Source organism: Lytechinus pictus, chromosome 3 (assembly GCF_037042905.1).
Source record: "Lytechinus pictus isolate F3 Inbred chromosome 3, Lp3.0, whole genome shotgun sequence".
Classification (NCBI taxonomy): Eukaryota; Metazoa; Echinodermata; class Echinoidea; order Temnopleuroida; family Toxopneustidae; genus Lytechinus; species Lytechinus pictus.
This window is the reverse complement of record NC_087247.1, coordinates 55,454,516-55,474,676: the sequence shown is the minus strand read 5'-3', so window position 1 is coordinate 55,474,676 and position 20,161 is coordinate 55,454,516. Positions and strand designations below refer to the sequence as shown.

The following is a 20,161-nucleotide window of genomic DNA, read 5'->3' as shown; positions in this document are numbered from 1 at the left end:
TTAAAATCATATTGATATTCTTAATATTTGTACAATGTGATTGTTTCATATACATTGTTTTTTTTTTCTTGTGATTTATGATGGAGGTTTTCTTCTTGAAAATACAAGAACTGTAAGAATAAAAGAAGTTTCAACTGCTAAATGTTTCTGAAGATGAATTATATATTTTCATTAGACATCTTAGTAACAAACTACAAAAGGTGAGGGCCCAGGAATATAATTAATAGACCTACATGTGAAATATGCTATATTTAACAAAATGTATCTTTAAGTCAAAAACAAACCATGGGCAAAATTTAAAAGTGATTTCTATCTATATTGATCTTATCATCTTTTAAAGGTAAATGCTAGTTTTGGTAACGATATCAAAATGAGTTCGTACAGAATCCAATGAAATGACCACCAAAGTGTCTGTTTGTATAAATAAAACGCATGTGCCAAAGGATTCTGGAAGAAATTGTGTAATTGCTGAGAAATCAGCAAATAAGCGCAGGATTCGGGTAGAGCGTCGGGCCCGACGCTCAAAGCAATAATTATACACTGTCCCACGTGCGCTTATCTGTGTTGGGGAAGTTCAGTCTGGACATTTTTCAGCGTAGATTTCAAGATTTCACAAAGTTCAGTTTATGTAACTGTGCCAGATCTAGATCCTCGATGATATACTGACAATTAAGCCTGGTTTTACAGACTTTCTCATGAAATCAGTGTTTACTGCAACTACTGGAATTTCTCTTTAATGTAGCAGGGTCTAGAAATCAACACAAGTCTTGATAATATCATTATTTATTGAGATTTTTTTATCTAACCATAGTTCGTGGAATGCTTTAATAGTTTGTAGTGAACCACTATTAAAGTCAGACATGATACAACTTGAAACATAATAAATTATAGTCTTCTTAATCTTACCAGCCTTGCTGCCAACCATCTGTTGGCGGTCTGAAGGTACAGATAAGCTGTGTTGTTGACATTAATACGCTCCATTATTGTACGGTAGAAAGTCTTCTGGGAACTATAATCAGAAAAAATTAAAATCTTATTCAATGGGTTACATTTTTATTACTGACAATTTCAAAGAACAAATAATTGTCCAGTACTATACAATGCATATATAATACCATTAAGCATTTACATAAAATGTTATACAAATTCACTCTTCTGATTTCCTTCCATAAATATAATTAACAGCTAGCAAAGTGGATTTAATAATTATATATTACATTATATAAGTGCAGTTCATGCAATTTCTCATGGAACTAAAATCTAACCTCAATTTGGTTAGGAATAATCTTTATAAGGCCTGTATAATTTACAACCTGTCCATGAAGGGCACATGATATTGCTTTATGACCCCTTTCTTTCTTGAGTCTTTTTTATAATTTTTCAAAAATTTGATTTATCAATCAGGTTACTATATTTATTCATCCATGCATTCAAATATCAATTTTATTCATTCACCCATGCATTCAGTAGTTATCAATTCATTTAATACTCCCTGAATCTCCTCTAGATTTAGTAATTCATTCAGTTAAAATATATACTCATTTACTCTTTATTCATTCATTTATTCATCTGTCAATCCAATAATGATTAAGTCCTCAAATCTATCAATAATAAACGTTAAAAAAACATACACAATGGATATAAATGTACATCATGAACATACCCTTAATCCTAATTAGTTCTCAAAAGAAAAGGATTAAAGAAAATACAGTAGACTTACTTATATGCTCTGATAGTAGCCAGTCCACCTAAAGTCTCAGAGAAATAGGCAAACACTGGGGATTTAGATACACTGTCAAGACGCTGAAGTTCCCTGTTGCATAAAGATATAATTCAGTATAGTTCTACAGTACATAATTTATCAAATTATTCATCAACCCTGATCTCACTTCGTATCCAAATATGCAAGGGGTATTGAAGGGCCAGCATACTTTTGCCTCTTGTGTATTAGTTATCATGATGAGAAAAAATCACAGCATCAAAGTTTCGCCTTTGTCTTGCAACAAACTATGCTTAAAACAACTTTTTTTCAATTATTTTAGAGGTTATACCAAATCTACACATGAAATTTAAAGTAATGTTACTATATTTTGAAATTTTATTTTCTCTCAATCAAAGACAAAAGAAAAACAATCAGATTTCAATCCACATATATCTGTTCTAAAAAACTGAAAATAAAAAGATAAATACTAAGATCATAGAGAACAAGATATTGTAATACATAACATCAGCTATATTTGTAATGAATAAAAGGACAAATAAGTGCATCATACCTTGAAGTAGTGATGAAGTACTTTTGAAGAAATATGTATGCAACGGCAACAGGAAACACTATTGCTAAGAAGATAGGTGTCACAACTGCATTGACGACAATGGCAGACAAGCAATTCATCATACTACCAAGCAGGCCATTCAAAGTATTGATCAATTTCTGGAATAATAATATAATAATGATAGGATGACATAAGGCAAGCACATGATATCTGTTATCAGGGTGGCAACACAGGGGGAAGGTGACTGCCTCCCCCCTCCACCAATAACTTTTCAAGTAGTGAAAATAGGGGAAAGGTGAAGAAGGAGAAACAGAAGAAGAAAAGAGAAAGAGGAAGAGTATAAAACTTACAGATCTTAGAGTTGCGTAACTCTAAATTACCCATTATTTGAAGGAGAAAAAAATATATCACACATAATGTAAGTCAGCTTGCCCTGCCCCTGCCCCCCCCCCCTCCCCTATCTCTTATCTGAATTGTTTTACCAAATAGATTCAAGTAAAAATTCTACTCAAATACAAACTGGCAGTAATGAAAAAATACTGTGCAAGGCTGAATTAATCTATTTGAACAAGAATTCTTTTTGAATTTCAAAAAATTGATTCACACTGAGATCATGCTAAAATATATGAAAAGGTTACATTAACAAACATGCAAACACCTTAATCATTACTTAAATTAATATGCATGATTGCTATCAGGTAAATAATCAAATTATTTGAGTTCAGAATAAAACAATCAATGCAGGGCATTAATGTTGTATAATCTCTTACTCACCATGTCAACTATCTGAGTGTCATTGGAAAAACGGTTGATGATACGTCCAATAGGTGTGGTGTCAAAAAATCTGAGAAGAGACATTATTATTGTATTTAAATAAATTCTGCTATAAAAAATACCTGTATACATGCTGACAATATATCATTTGAATAAACTTTGTTGGAACTCAATACATGACCTCATCAAGATGTACTCTTTGTCTCTTCTTTATCTTAATTGTACTGATAATATTATATACTTCAAAAATCTATCAGTACTTGTATGAAAGGAATCTTAACATTAAGGTAAATTTCTTGTTTTTTTGAGCTGTAGTTTCCAAAGGTGTTTTTGTTATGTAACATAAACACCTATCATTAACTACCCCATTGTCAATTGCTTATCGTCAATTAAAATGAAAATTTCTTTATCTTGTATCAAATCAAAACACAATTATTACTTTCCCCATTTTGCATGTCTAAACAAAACAAGTGGAATGCCTCTGGCGGTCTCACCTGCATCACGCGATTCAATATTATAGCAGCAGTGCTGACTTTGAAAACTACTATATAATAATTATTCACAAAAAACACCATTCATATAATGATACAATACTACGTTCATTGATATTTGACCTTGATCATGTGACCTAAAACTTGTCAGTGATACATGATTACCCCTATATCCACATTTTATACACTATATCTATAGACTTTGAAAGTTATGACAGCAATCTAATAATTACCCCTTAAATGGCCAAAGTTCAATGACCTTAAATGACCTTTGACTTTGGTTTTGTGACCTGAAACTCGCATGAGATGTTCAGTGATACTCGATGACTCTTATGTCCAAGTTTTATGAACTAGACCAATATACTTACAGAGATATGATGGTAATTCAACAAATACCCCAAACATGGCCATAGTCAATTGACCTTTGACCTTGGTCATGTGACCTGAAACTCGCATGAGATGTTCAGTGATACTTGGTTACTCTTGTGTCCACGTTTTATGAACTAGACCAATACACTTACACGGATATGATGGTAATTCAACAAATACCCCCAACATGGCCAAAGTTCATTGACCTTAAATGACCTTTGATCTTGGTCATGTGACCTGAAACTAGGAAGGGATGTTCAAAGATACTTGATTACTCTTATGTCCAAGTTTCATGAATCAGATCCATAAACATTCAAAGTTATGATGGTAATTCAACAGATACCCCCAATTTGGCCAAAGTTCATTGACTAAGCCTGAGTCATATCGATTATTTTGAAAACCGGTGTTCGACAGCTTTAATTCGATCGAACATCGATGCATCGAAATTTGAAGGCGGGGAAAATCGAGTCATTTTTTTTGCTCCGGCCGGCCGTCGATGCATGCGCTATGCATGCACTACATGCACTGACGGTCTGCGCTGGCCGCGCCGGGTGAGCGTTGCAAAAGCAGATGACAGAGCAAAGTTCGTTTGTATTTTCCATGATCACAAAACACAAAAAAGGCCGGGGGCAATGCAGAATTCTTCCCAAAATATCTTCAACAATGATATTTGCAGATGATAACATATAAGTTTAAAATGAAACAATATTAAAGACATGAATCACGCAGAGTCGATCCGAATGATTTTCGGTCAACTAGCATTCGCAGTCCAGCCTCGCACAGACCAGCCCCGTCCGCAGCCCCGTTCACTCACTCTCCCGAAATGACAGGCATGCTTGCCAGCGCCATCTAACAAGTGCAAACAGCGGGGAGAGCGCTGTAACTTGCCTGAGATTGTGTAGTTGGCGGGGTAGTTGGATCCAAAATTAGCTCCAAATAAATTGATGGAAATAAATACGTAATTTTCTCTGGATGGTCATTTGAATTGGTATTCAATGCTGATATATAACGATTGTGAGGAAAGATTGGAAAATATGAGTTCTGACGATGTTCGAGACTTAATCCTGATAATGATAATCCATTTATTTTAGACACAAGAGCTTGTGATCGAAATAAATACGAATGTCTCGGATCGAGCTCTAACTTCATATAAATTATTATTGGATGTAAAATAATTACGATTTAATAAGATTTTATGGCCATACTAAAAATATTGACGATGTCAGCAAAGTATGTTATGTTCATATGGAAGAATTAATAGTATTATACTGGCATTATTTTTATTTTTTATTCCATCTCTGGACGTCTCCGAGCTCCGAGAAAAGAAGCACAATGCGCATGCGCGTTCGATGACGTCTGACATATTTTCCATTCATGAAATCAGAGCCCAAAGTTGGGCACAAACAAGCTTCAAATTGATGGGAAAAAATATCAAATGTAATTTTTCTCTGTTGTGTCATGTAAAATATTATTATATGGTGATATTACGATCATCAAAAGAGTTTCTACATGTTGACAATGTTCGATAATCAATCCTGACGTGTAATTATTTTTTTAGACAAGTGCGATTCCACTCACTCAAGTCGATCGTCATGTGATGTCCGCCATTGAAAATTGAAACGAAATACAAACGTTTCACATCAAGCTCTAAATTCATATTAATGATTATCATATGCAAATTATTGTTAAATATTACGATTAAATCATGTTCTATGGTCATGATATTAATATTGTTCATGAAAGCAAGATTTACTTTTATACGTTGATCGCATCCATTTTCCGGCCATTTTCTGATTTGATTAAAGCACAGTACTGCGCATGCACGATCAATGGCGACTTCCATTCATAAATTCATCGTGCATAAATTATCTCGGCACGAGCAGACGAGCCGTGCAGACGAGTAAGACTCGAACTATGATCGAAATAAACTTCAAATTAATGGTGAATAGGCATCATAATTACAAAATCCGTTTCATTTTGGGGGCAATATTAATGAAGTAAGTAGTAGTCGAGACGGATATTACTGTTTATTTTGATGTTTGATTGTGTGAACCAAATGAATCGGCCGGCCGACGTATTTTTTTTTTTTTTTCGATGCACCGATTTTGCAAAATCTGCATCGGCATTCGATGACATCGATCGAACACCGATTTTAAAATCGATTCGACACAGGCTTATCATTGACCCTAAATGACCTTGGTCATGTGATGTGAAACTCAAGCAGGATGTTCCGTAATACTTGATTAACCTTATGTCCAAGTTTCATGAACTAGGTCCATATATTTTCTAAGTTATGATGACATTTCAAAAACTTAACCTCAGGTTAAGATTTTGATGTTGATTCCCCCAACATGGTCTAAGTTCATTGACCCTAAATGACCTTTGACCTTGGTCATGTGACCTGAAACTAAGGCAAAATGTTCAGTAATACTTGATTAACCTTATGGCCAAGTTTCATGAACTAGGTCTATATACTTTCTAAGTTATGCTGTCATTTCAAAAACTTAACCTTCGGTTAAGATTTGGTGTTGACGCCGCCGCCGTCGGAAAAGCGGCGCCTATAGTCTCACTCTGCTTCGCAGGTGAGACAAAACCTTATTCTACGTCAGCAATAATTGCTATTAATGGCAAAAAACAAAATTGTATAATTGGAGACTCGATTTTAATAGACTCTTAAGTCTTAAAGATTATACAATAAATCAAAACAATACAAAGTAAAATGCCACAAACAGAGGAGATCTTAATTTCCTTTAAAGTACTAATCAACATTATAGCTATGAATGAAGTATTGTATATTTTGTATCGCCATATAAATCAATCCTTGCTGAACTTCTATGTCAGTATCCCAAAAATATAATATAGAACTATCATTAACATCATTTTAAGTTTGAACATTCCTACACGTAATTTCCTCTATATGTTTTCTAAGCACCATTTAAGGTAATGCAATCTACCTCATAGGCACCCTGATGATGGTATGAAGCATAGCTAGATGAAGACTCTTAGCAGCTATGAGAGATGAAAACACCAAGAGAGCTGATGCTATCAGCTGGGCAGCAATGGTGCCGAAGGAGAGACCAGCGTAACCACCTATCCAATATGTCAGATCATCATTGGTTGCCTGGATAGAGAGAGAGTAGAGCAAAGTGAAGCTATTCTAAATTCCATATTCCTTAAGGTAGCATCTCTCACTTGGGATATCCAATGGATCCCCATATCTGCCTACATGAAACGTTTACTAGGAATGTTTCACAAAGAGATTAGTTGAACTAAAATTTCTAGTTGCATGCAGTGCCAGTATTTAAGACATCACTGTAATCATCAGATTCATGCCCAGAAACCTATCTCTGAGTCTATGTATAGGAAACCTATCATAGAGATTAGATGTTAAATAATGCTGGAGTACCGGCACTTGCCCAAAACATCAATAGTAAGACTGAACTCCCTGTGAACACTGCCTCAACTATTTTTAAAAAGATTAAAGGAATATCACATTTCAGGGCTCCACTTGCAAATACATAATAAGGAGTATCATAGCGAAGAACTCCACTCCATCTTTAAACAAAAATTCTGCAGAAGTCATAACATGGAATTGCTAGAACATATATCAAATACTTCACAATAGAATTGTATGCATCAGGGATTCTCCTGTTCAAAACAGAAACAGGCATTGTTTTATTCCTCATGCACGGATACTCACATTTGGGTCTAAGTTGGATTCTGACCATTTTGAGAGCCAGAAGTTTGTTCCAATCCGTATGCCAGACTGACTCAAGATAAAGAATGTAACGATAAGGACAACAGGATATGTGATGGCTCCAAGGTAATAAAGATAGACTCTGTAGGAAACAGATCCTCTCTCCATCTCTTCCTTCTCTATCAGCTTACCCTCTTCACTACCTACATATTGAAGAAAACAGAACTAACATGACCTTCTACTTTCAAGAATGATATGAATGGTCTTCCAGTATCGACAAGAATTCACAAAGAAATTTTATATCACACTGGATAAGTTTTTTTAGACAGCTATGAACAACCAAATACTATTCCATGGGGGTGTTTCACAAAGATTTAAGTATGACTTAGAGTCGCACTTAAATGTCTAGTTGCGCGCGGTATAAAACACATGGACTAATTGGTCAGATCATGCAAAGAGGACGCGCACTACTGCGTATTGATCAATAAGATTGCGTTGCATATCATGTATGCGTCGGCATTTAATTGTGACTTAAGTCATACTAAAATCTTTGTGAAACACCCCCCATGTGTGGCAAAACCCTCCTCTACAATGGACAAGCCAAAATGACTATAAGTACACTCTCCATAGTGCACTATATCATATTGTTTACCACAATAAGCAATCCTGTACATAATTAGAATTGAAGTAAACGAAAATAAAGAAAATTACTTATTAAGAAGAGCTGTGTTTAAGAGGTTCTCAAAATTGTTTTTTAAAACCAAGTTCTATAAATAAGTGGCTACAGGGACTAAAGTAATGACACGCTTTTGATATATAGGACATTGCCTAAAAGCCACTTTCACAATTGGTGGTGTGAATGCTTACAACCATTGCGATTCTGTGCAACATTTATTGTGACTAAATGATCGCAAACAATCACACAAGCAATTTTGAAAGCCCCTTAAAACACCTCATCTATTTACAAACAACGTTTAGTTGCTATCTAAAGTAACAGTATTAAACCAGATAAATCATTTTTTTCTTTTTTGCAAATTATTAACATTCTACAACATAAACATGAATAAACGTAGTTCACTTACAAAACAAAGAAGAATGCAAAGCAATTTTTTGTATCTAAAACACATAAAATATATCTGTACAACACCTAGTGAACAAAACAAAAAATGTAAAGACAGAAATATAAAAATAGTAATATCCATTCAAAATAACTTTGAACAATTCTGTAAAGATGAAATCACCTTTTCTTTTGATAAAGAAAATAGGAAAACATGCATCTCACTTTCATAATTCAGAATAATGAATCACAGTGAGTTTTCTGGTGAAAATCACCCAGCATGCAATACTCTTTTAAGCTGTCCTTGATATATGTGGAACATCTGGCACTGACCATGCCTTTTACAACAGAGACCAAGTACTGTTGTTTTAAGTGGAACTTTATTTTAATAGTCAATCTATGATTTATGTTTTAAATATCTTAATCCTCCATCAGTATAGTATCCAAATGTAATAGTACACCGTGGGATGGTTATTAATAAGATTAGCAGCTTTGTATACCTATTCATACAGATAATTTGACATTTGTATTTCATTTGAACACCTGAACTTGTTAAAATTTTATACACCCACCCAAGCACCAAAATACATTACAAAATTGTTTTATAGTAACTGATTGATACCAGGGCTGTGATAAAACCATTTGTCCATGATCAATCATGTCATGAAAAAAATACAAGAAAATCTCAAATTTAAAACCATATCAGTTTTACTCTTCTGTTCAACATTGTTATGGAATTTTCTCTCAATTTTGTTAAGTCTACAGGGTCTAATCTTGGTTAGTGATGTTACATTTTGTCCAGCACCACTTATTTTACATTAGATTTTGATGGTTTCAGCAACTTCTTTACAAATGTTTTTTTCTCTTATGGAGCAATATTTTTCTTAGTAAGTAAAAAATAGAAAAAATATATTAAAAAAAACTTTGTGGAGACCCATCTTATTTTATGTATGGTTCTATCAGGGGACATTATGGACAAGTGATTATGAACCCATTTGCAGGACTATATTAATGTGGAATAAACAGGTCCTGCCAAGATCTGGCAGGACCGAGACTTCCTACTCCCGGCTTGCTAAACTTATTACCTCCAACATTGTTTTCAAGCCACAGAATTGACTGGGATATATACGTACATGTACTGGAGGAAAGATAAAGTAAGCTTTATTATGGAACTGCCAAATGAATATCAGAATGGTGAGCAGTAAAGAATGTAGAGAACTTTTATATGTTTCTTGAAAAATCTCCTTACATACATGTACATTAAGAATGTTTGTACAAATAAATGCAACAGAACTCCATTTACATGTAGTTTTGCACAATATAAAGAGAATCACACAGTATTCTCATTCTTGCTCGTACATACCCACTGCCCCTAAGGACCTACATACTTCAAAAAGAGTACCTGGTAACTTCTTCTAATAGAATAACATTTAAAAAAAACAGGGCATAGAATACCCTTGATTCACAAAAGAAATACTGCAAGCAAACTGTTATACAGCATAATACACTGTAGATGTACACTTCCTTTCAGAAATATCACTATGCCTTTATATTGCACAATTGATTTATGTCTTTAGGAATTTTTATATAAAAGTTTGTGCAACTGGATTCATTCCAAATTGAAACTGATTTTATAATTATTTACAACACTAGTTTTATGCAATGCCCATGACAAATATATAACAAGACAAAGAAAAGTGGGGTAGGGAAAAAAGAATTACAACAATACATCCATTATCCAAGGCATGCAGGCTTCAAGGCAGGTCATGATGCAACAACACTATACTCACTTATATTCTCCACTGTTTGAACAGAATATGAAAGAACGGAGGACAATATTTCAGTTAAAATAAAGTAGATGAAGGAGAAAACAACAGAGAGCATATATCAGATAATTCAATGGTGCTATATTAAACACAAGGCTTGACTCGAATCAATAAACAAGGTTTGAATCAATTGCCTTAAACCCTGGTTAATAACCATTTGCTTTAGGCACAGTGTACAGACTTCAAGCTTATTACCAAGGTTATATAGCATTAATCATGACACCCTCTTTTATGTCAATTAATGAACCCATGAAGAGCTGATTAATGCTATGATCATAATTTACAAGTGTTAATCTAATAGTGCACTCATTATTTGACCCTCCCTCTTAGTATACATGTCCTTGCCAAATCAAAACACAATTAACGCAAGAATTCAAATTGAAATTCTCATATATTTCATTCTTTTACAAAGTCTCAGTTATTCCTGTTTTTGCAAGTTCTTGTGTTTTCTTTAAATGAAATTCAAGAGACAAGGCAAAAGCGATTTTGTGTCTCGCCCACTTATGAAAATATCGTGATTTGCGAGGGTACGCAACAGGATTGTATCAAAACTTCATTGGCAGGTCCCCCAAGTCCATCTACCATCCAAGTTTGGTTGAAAAGTGACATACGGTTGCGGAGTTAGGTGTCATAAAAGAGTCTTGCATGTAAACTTTAACGTTGACCTGAAAATGACCTTTGACCTTACCATGTGACCTCCGACTGCAGCCTAACATGCACGTCCCCCAAGTCCATCTACCATCCAAGTTTCGTTGAAAAGTGACTTACGGTTGCAGAGTTAGGTGTCATAAGAGAGTCTTGCATGTAAACTTTAACGTTGACCTGAAAATGACCTTTGACCTTACCATGTGACCTCCGACTGCAGTATAACATGCAGGTCCATCTACCATCCAAGTTTGGTTGAAAAGTGACTTACGGTTGCGGAGTTAGGTGTCATAAAAGAGTCTTGCATGTAAACTTTAACGTTGACCTGAAAATGACCTTTGACCTTACCATGTGACCTCCGACTGCAGCATAACATGCAGGTCCCCCAAGTCCATCTACCATCCAAGTTTGGTTGAAAAATGACTTACGGTTGCGGAGTTAGGTGTCATAAGAGAATCTTGCGTGTAAACTTTAATGTTGACCTGAAAATGACCTTTGACTTTACCATGTGACCTCTGACTGCAGCATAACATGCAGGTCCCCCAAGTCCATCTACCATCCAAGTTTGGTTGAAAAGCGACTAACGGTTGTGGAGTTATGTGTCATAAGGTTTGTGACGGACGGACGAAGGACGACATTTGGATCCCTAAGTCTCGCCTTCACCTCTGGTGGGCGAGACAAAAAACTGTTTTGATCATAACTAGTAACAAGAGTGTCACTACGGCGAGCACAAAATATGCCCGCCTGTAACGCAGAAAATGGAGATATTTGTCAAACACGAAAAGTGGAAGGTGGCGACTTTACCTTTGACCTTTTAAACTAAAAATCAATAGGCTTCTTGGGATCCATGCTAGTATCATACAAACCAAATCATATGAGCCTAGCTTAAAGATAAATTCCAGTTGTGGGAACGATCTCAAAATGACTTTTTACAGAATTTAATATAATGATCACCAAAGTGTCTGTTTGTATGAATAAAAAGTATATGTGCCAAAGGATTCTGGAAGAAATTGTGTAATTGCTGAGAAATAAGCAAAATTAGCGCGGATTCGGTCACTTCCGTCGGGTCTTTATTCCAGCAATAATAATACACTGTCCCACGTGTGCCTATCTGTGTTGGCGATCTTCAGTGTGATCGTTTTTAGCTAGATATTATGATTTCACAAAGTTCAGTTTATGTAACTGTACCAGATCTAGATCCACGATGACATATCAATACTTTACCTTGGTTTTAAAGACTTTCTCACGAAATCAGTGTTTTACTGCAACTACGTTCATTTAGCTTTAACCCTAAATCTCCCAGGGTATTTTGATTCTTGTCATTCCCGATCTCAGCCGCGGATTGCGCCATCACAACGAAAATTTGCATGATGGTAGAGAATGACGTAATCTACGCAGCTGCATTGGTAAATTTCATTGATTTCATATATTTCTATTTTATATGAATTAATTATGCTAATTTATTCATGAAATCATACTTTTTGCTCTGATTCACTAAATAAAGTTTCTAGAATGCTATTTTTTGGTGAAAATATTCTTTATAGCATTCCTAACAATTGTGAATGAAAAAAATTCTGGTACCAAGACTGATTTTTTATGTATTTTATTGTTTTTTTAATTTCTTATGTATTTCTATGTTTTTTTACTTTTTGTTTTTTTATTGTTTTTTCGATGGAAATCGTTCCAGACTTAATTCTGATCATAAACAAGGCAAAATTAATTAAGTTTAATCAGTAAAAGTAGAAATAATGATACATTTATGAATTTTGGCTAATACACAATCTGCATTGGATTTGTACATGAAATCACGTTTATGAGCAATTGCGGTCTGACATGCACTTACATAATGTTGCGTAATGTCGTAACCGTGTATCCGGGCGTCACAAATTTGGTCTCAAAATTTGCGCGAGACTTGAAAGTAAAAAGTCAGTGAGCGGCGAGGTCAAAAAATTTTGCGCAGCAGAAATATCGCAAAAATTGTCGAGGAGGGGGGCCATTATGTTTACAAGGACTTCAGATGGGTCAGACAAAAGCATGACCTCAAAATCAATAGGCTTCCTGGGATTCATCCTAGTATCTTACACACCAAATTATATGAGCCTTGATTTGTGTCATAAAAAACAAAAATAATCAAACATAAATGAATTTAGCAATATTATAATTTATATTGAATTTGTAAATGAAATGTTTATATGCCAGTTTTGTTCGGAAGTGCGAACATACATTACATAACTTTGAAATGCATATCTGGATGTTACTAATTGTCTATAGAATCTTGTGCGTCTTTTTCTACAGACAAAAGTCATGGAACGTCACAGCGGCATCTTTGTGCGAGACGTGTAGGGGATGGATTCGTTTTATTTCCAATTGGTTTAATGCCAATTCGTCAAATTACCAAATTGTCTACTATCATTTGTTCTACCATCAGTTCGTTCATTATCCTAATGGTCTAATTGCCATTTCATCTAATAACCAGTTGGTCCAATAGCCATTTAGTCCATACAACATTCGATCTAATTGGACTTAGTGTTGATTTGGCGAAATGAATGAAAAGGAAATGGATATTAAACCAACTGGTTATGAGACCAATGGTCAGAGACAAACTGGTGATTAGACAAAGTGATGATTGGACCAAATGTTTACTGGACCAAATGGTTGTAAGACGAAATGTTGATGGAGACTAAATGAAGGTAGACCATGTGGTGAGTGGACAATTTGGGAGTACACGAATTGGCAATTTATCATGGATTCCACACCCCCTGCATTTTTAGGGTTAAGCAAGGTACATAATCTTGGGAACAGAAACTACTGATTGTTTACTCATTCCAAGTCAGTAATAAATTATTTGTTCACAAAACTGGATGAAACTGTTCTAACTGTATTTTTCTAACCTGATGTATCAAAGTAAAGTAAATGGTAAGATGTATGACTCACCAGCTTTCTTCTTTTCTTCTTCCTCTACAGTCATCTGCCTTGAGATTTGTCTTTTGAGCTTCTTACGTTCAGTCTCTGATTCAGATTCATTACCAGATGGGTCTGCCTCTACTTCTGATACATAGTTGATAGCTTCTTTCCAGCTATTATAGAGTGTAGGATCGGCTTCAGCTATCTCTTCCATCGTACCCTGATGCTTAATACGACCATCCTGCATCACTAGGATCTATTCAAATCATAGAAAATATTGTTTTTTTTTAATCAACAGGAGCTAGCTTTAACTACCTAGATGATATTAATTGTATTGATAATTTATGACAAGTGGTACATAATTATATAAACACTGCAGGGCTCTATAATATGCACGTTTTGACATTTCAAGACTAAAATTTTACAATCCAGATATACATTTTCTTATCTGTAAAGAATAAAAATGACAAATAAAAGGCACAATATTTGACATGTTTCCTTCTTCTTCTTTGTTCTATGTTGTTGTTGCATTTTTAAGAGAAAGGCCAAAACCAAGAAAAAAGGGTATTACCTTGTCGGCCTCTTGTAGGTACTGCAGCTGATGTGTAACCAAGATAACAGTCTGGTTGTTTTTGATGAGCAGGTTCATGATACCTTCTTCAAACAGTGTCTTACCAACATGGACATCGAGGGCAGACAAAGGATCATCCTGGGTAAAGATACAACACAACAAGTAACAAAATGAAACACAAAACCACTAATAATCATTTGTTCTATAGCAATCAAATTTCAATTGATTATATAACTTGGCATGCAAACCTGGCTTTATGCAACAGCGCTTAAATTAACAGATTGAAGAGCAGCCTAAGCTGAAAAGTATACTTGATTCAATACCTCCACAATCAATCACAATAACTGTCTGGTACATTTTGCGATATAATAGCTGAGGGTATTCACAAAACAGTTATCCTGACTTATAAATATAAAAAGAAAAATCATAAAAAGTAAATTTCTCTTCCAACAATGACACTATGCTACTAACCTTCACTGGTTATAGGTGAGCGGCGAGAGGCCAAAATTTGGGACTTTAATCCCCCCGACTGGATCAAAGCAAAAACATGCATCATTTTTAAGGAAATTTTCTGAATTTTTTAGAACTGAGAATTAAAAGTGTCGCACAGTGTAGCTTCACCATGGAAACCAGCCTTGAATCGGCCACGCCCACTTTTGTGATAAATGCAAAGCAGTAACTTATCATTTATATTTGTTAATTAATTACACTAATTTATATATGAATATAGACTTTACGAGGATAAAATCACTACAGGTTGAATGATATGATAACGCCTAGCAACCAAACATATATTTCATCTGTATTTGATTTCAAAACTGTTGCCTAGCAACATTTTTTCCCTAGCAACCATATTCATTTTTTAATATTCTCTTATTTTTTGACCAGATTAATTCATTTTATCATTTTTTTTGTTTTTGATTTGTAAAAACTAATGAAGAAGGTGAATTTTTATGAAAAAGGGATAAAAGAGGAAGACTAGGATGTATAATGCATTTATGATCATGAAAAATTACATTATTGCCATGTTTGATTAACCCCTGCATGTGACGGATATCACTAATATGTTTGTGTGTATTTACGACTATATCGGCATCATTTTATGGATTTTATAATATTGTTATAAATCATTCTTAGATACCCTGCTGTGTCATGTTATCTGTTCTAATCTAAATAATAGATTATTCATAGATTTTTCCGTTACCTATGGAAACCATTATGTTGCCTAGCAACAGCATTTTCCCTAGCAACCATCACTTTTTGGCGATATTTCAAGCCTGTAACCTCCCAAAAATTCCCTTTTTGGTCCTCAAAATGCATCTTATACTATTCTAAGCATTTATGACAATTAGTTTCACCCATCTGGCCAGGCAGTTGGCATATTGAGAGAGGGCATAGCTGTATGCAGAAATTTTTTCCTTGGGGTGGCAAAACGATTAATTTTGTTAAAGAAACAAAGCGAGGGAGCGAAGCTACTGAGTTTGGCAAGGGGCGCTTTTTCATAGTAAATTGAAGGATATCCTGCACACTTTTGGTGAATTTTGTGAAAATTTTCAGTCAAAAATGTAACTTTTCACTTCATACGGCAATGGGAGAGGAAATGGGTAGTTTGTTATTTGAAACATTTGATCGTACAACATGTTAGGAAGGGAAATACATATCCAAGACCATTCAATATTCAAAATTATTTATCAGTATGGCAAATATAATTCCTAAACTGTAGTGATTGTGAACTCAAAAGCTAATTACTTTTGGGGGTACCTACTAAAATGTGTAAATCACAATGATCTATCAAAGTTTTTATCTGCAAATCTGGCAATTTTCCTGTGCTGCAAGGTTTTTTTTCTTCCCCCCCCCCCTCCCTTTTTATCATACCAATGCATGGGCAATGGGACAGTAACACAATAAACTATTTGCAGACCTTCAAGCAGTATTGCTGGTTTATCTGCACAACCTGGTGAAAAAAAAGCTTTCAAATGATCACCTGCCCTGATTTAAACACAGATCAAGAGATCCTCAGTATGTCGTACATCTATCAAGTAGACAACAAAAATTACTCTAATCTGAGTCTGTTGCTCACTAGAACCGGTTAGTCCCTGTACATTCTTTATGGGCATTACTGATTTCAGCAGTTAAATAACAGGTCAAATATCTGTTTAAGTAGAATTAATTAGGAGTAGGCCTCTCATCAAGCTAACGGGCAAAGTCCTAACCATTGAACTTATGAGTATTTCTTTAAATTCTTTCTATAAACCTCCTAACCAATCTCTCTCCCTTCCCCGTAAAGCCACCTCCGATCGAGGAAATATAATTATTGGGGATTTAATCAGTCACAGCATTATCTGGGGGTATGGATAAACCAACGAGATGGAGAACTTGTGGAGAACTGGTCAGATGCAAATCAGATTGCATCACGGAACAAAATGTGAGAAGGTTGTGCTTGACCCTCTCCCGCACACTCAACATCGACCGATTGGGCTGAAGGCGAATGCAGCCATTACTCCACGCACAGTTCCCTTTCACAGACGTTTCACCCTGAAGAAAGCAATCTGGGAGCAGTTTGTCATAGATCCGAATGCCTACCCACAGGATCTTCCAGCACTCCCTACTCATTACGCACATTTGGAAAGCTGTTGAAGAAATCATCACAGAAAAATATTCCACGAGGATGCCGTACAAACTATTCTCCTGGCTTGACGGATGACGAAGCTGCTGTACAATATATATTTCAGGAGCTTTTAGAATTACCCCTTTGGTGCCGATACACTTGAATGTGGGGGGAAATAGACAACTGCCATTATGGATAGTAAAAAAAGAAAGTGACAGTGATTTAACAAATCAATGGATATGACTCACTACAGCAGAAAAGCCGGGAAAACAATTCGGATCCTTGAAAACGACTATGCGAGTCTCAAACTATACCCCTAGTGACCACCGACCAAGTGACCCACTATCTTCTTGTGTACAGTCATGGTCACCCTATTTATTGCCCGCGAAGGGCCAACCTCCCTAAAAGAGCAGAGACAGCGTCCCAACTGAAGAGTCATTTGAAAACACAAGACAATTCAGCATGAACGTCTTGTCTGCTTGTGCTATGCTATTAAAGAAAATAATGAAGAGCAACAAGGAACCTGGATTAGATGTCCTCTGTGAGCAGATCACACTTCTTGGACCTGTTGCAGCCCAATGGCTGCTGACATATTAATCGACTGTTTGCATGAGAAAAAAAATGGCAAGAGGAAATTGAGGGTAGTTGCCTAACTCGAGCCAGGCAAAGACCCAATCAGCCCAAGGAGTTACAGAACTATCTCTCTACTCTGTCACACACACAATCCCTTTGAAAGGCTCCTGCTTAACCGCATTGCTCCCTTTGTGACTGAGTTCCTCATTCAAGTAGGCAAGATTCAGGCCAGAAAAGTCCTTTACTTATCAAGTACTGAATCTGAATCGGTACATCAGATGGTTTGAGGAAGGTCTGAAAACTGGAGAAGCCTTTGTTGACTTCTCTGCAGCTTATGAACCAGTTAATCATAGGGTAGGCCTACTTACGAGGAAAGTCATTGTGATGACAAAGGACGTCAAATTGACAAGGCTAATTCAGAACATGTCCTCAAACCGGTTGTTTGTGAATCTCAGTGGTTCCAGCAGCAAATGGTGGAGGCAGAAAAATGGTCCCCAACAAAGAAGTGTCCTTGTCCAAATACACAAACGACCAACTAATCCACCCAAACACCAAGAGCTACCTATGCTGATGAACTGTGCATTGCCTCATAAAAGCAGAAGAGGTGGAAAAAAACATTCAGTGATGCTCTGGCATATCTGACTCTTTACTATCCAGAGAAAACCCAACTTAGCGTCTTCCACCTTAACAATAGAGATGCAGACCGGAAACTGCTGGTCAGATGGTGTTGAAACTTGAAAGTGAATGAAACACTCCAGCAAGCCTGCCTACCTTGACGGCACTCTTGCGTACAAAGAACATATTGCCGAGACAAAGGCAAAAGCTGGAGAAAGGAACAACATCAAAAAGAGGCTTGCTAACACGATATGGGGAGCAGATGCCAAACCATCCGTTCAAAAGCTCTGCTGTATGCTTCAAGTTTAACCCAGTCCTGAATGCTGCTTGCTGAGCAATTTCCGACTGTCCGCTACCAAAAGAGTAAACGATCTTTACCTACTGTGTGGCACAGTCCCCCACACATAGAGGTATCAGAATGGGTGGAAAAACAAGCAAAAAAAAAATGTCCTTCTTCCACTCTTTAACTATGAACCTTCCAAAAAGAGACTCGAATCCTTCGTTTCACTTGACTGAATCCCTTGATGGCTATGCACACAGTCAAAGGATCCCCCTATAATGGTTAAACCACCTCCAGTCTGTGACGCAAAAGCTTTCCATGTGACCTAGCGAATCACGCCCCCAGGTTCAAGTGACGAATGGTCATCCTGACTATGTCTTAATCGCCTATGGTCTGGAACAGGAAGGTGCAAAGTCCTTAATATGCAGTTCGGGGCTACAGCAGGGATGCAGACACTATCTACGACTGAGGGGAGGATCAGACAGTGCATCACCTTTTGGTCTGCACCCCCCCCCCCCTACCAGAGCCGTGCGCTGCCAAAGATCTGGAGTCGTTCAACCCAAAAGCCAGATCTTGCTTGATCCCTCTACTACACAGGACTTGTGTAGTGACCCGAGAAGATGGGCACAGAGCAAATATTGCCCTTTAAAATCATGCAGTATACTATGACCAAAGGGAGCCTAGGTGTGCAGGAGTTTGTCTCTCCAAAAGGTGGCTTTTGGGGGTATGTAGATATGGGGTAAGATTGTTAGCATCGAATGTCTTTGCTCATTCACTGGCAAATTGTAATTTTCACCTTAAAACACTAACAATCAGAATAAAGGCACCTTTTCAGCAAAGTTTTAGCCTAACCGACAACCCCATCAGGAACCAATTAAGTCCCCGCCCCCTCCCCCATCCAACAACCCTTGAGCAAATAATCATTTTTTCCCCAAATGTCAGATTACCATAAATAGGTGTCTTCTACCAGTAAGATAATTAATGACAAACTTCTTCTTAGGTCACTAAAGATATCATGTCCTGTTAATGGTACAAGAATTACATGAAACTTTCCTGTGAAAAGACTCTCGTGCAGTGGCAAAGGCAGTGGCAGTTCATAGCTCTGGTAGGAGGGAGCAGACACAAAAGTGTTGTATCCTATGATCATCCTTACAGTTGCAGTTAGTTTCTCCATCCCTATTGTAGCCCCATTGGCGATTCAAACAAGATCAGGTAGGCCATTCTTCACTTGGACCTGGATAGTGATGTACTAAGTCCATAGGTGAGATTGTGCATCACAGACTGGAGATTGTTAGACCAGAGGGTGACGCTTTCATGCGTGCAGAGTCATCAAGGGATTCTATTGAGCGGAGAAAACTGTGTCTAGATTTGAGTCTCTTGGCAGGTTCATGGTTGACGAGTGGAATACTATGTTCTTGATTGTTTTTTTCTTTCATCTGTGCTGATGACTTCTCTTCTGACGTACGGTGGGGCAATAA

At 36.4% G+C, this 20,161-nt stretch overlaps 1 protein-coding gene across 1 annotated transcript in view; it reads right to left on the bottom strand.

The window, feature by feature from the left end:
* LOC129256960 (ATP-binding cassette sub-family C member 8-like) overlaps window positions 1-15,083 on the bottom strand; it is a 28,580-nt gene extending 13,497 nt beyond the window's left edge. The window contains exons 1-8 of the mRNA XM_054895189.2: window positions 14,608-15,083; window positions 14,067-14,292; window positions 7,608-7,807; window positions 6,862-7,028; window positions 3,048-3,117; window positions 2,274-2,431; window positions 1,721-1,813; window positions 907-1,009 (exon numbers count right to left, since the gene is read on the bottom strand). Of these exons, the coding sequence (XP_054751164.2) occupies window positions 907-1,009; window positions 1,721-1,813; window positions 2,274-2,431; window positions 3,048-3,117; window positions 6,862-7,028; window positions 7,608-7,807; window positions 14,067-14,292; window positions 14,608-14,685 (1,095 nt within the window). The 5' untranslated portion in view covers window positions 14,686-15,083. The remainder of the gene's footprint in view (window positions 1-906; window positions 1,010-1,720; window positions 1,814-2,273; window positions 2,432-3,047; window positions 3,118-6,861; window positions 7,029-7,607; window positions 7,808-14,066; window positions 14,293-14,607) is intronic.
* Between the last annotated feature and the right edge of the window lie 5,078 nt (window positions 15,084-20,161).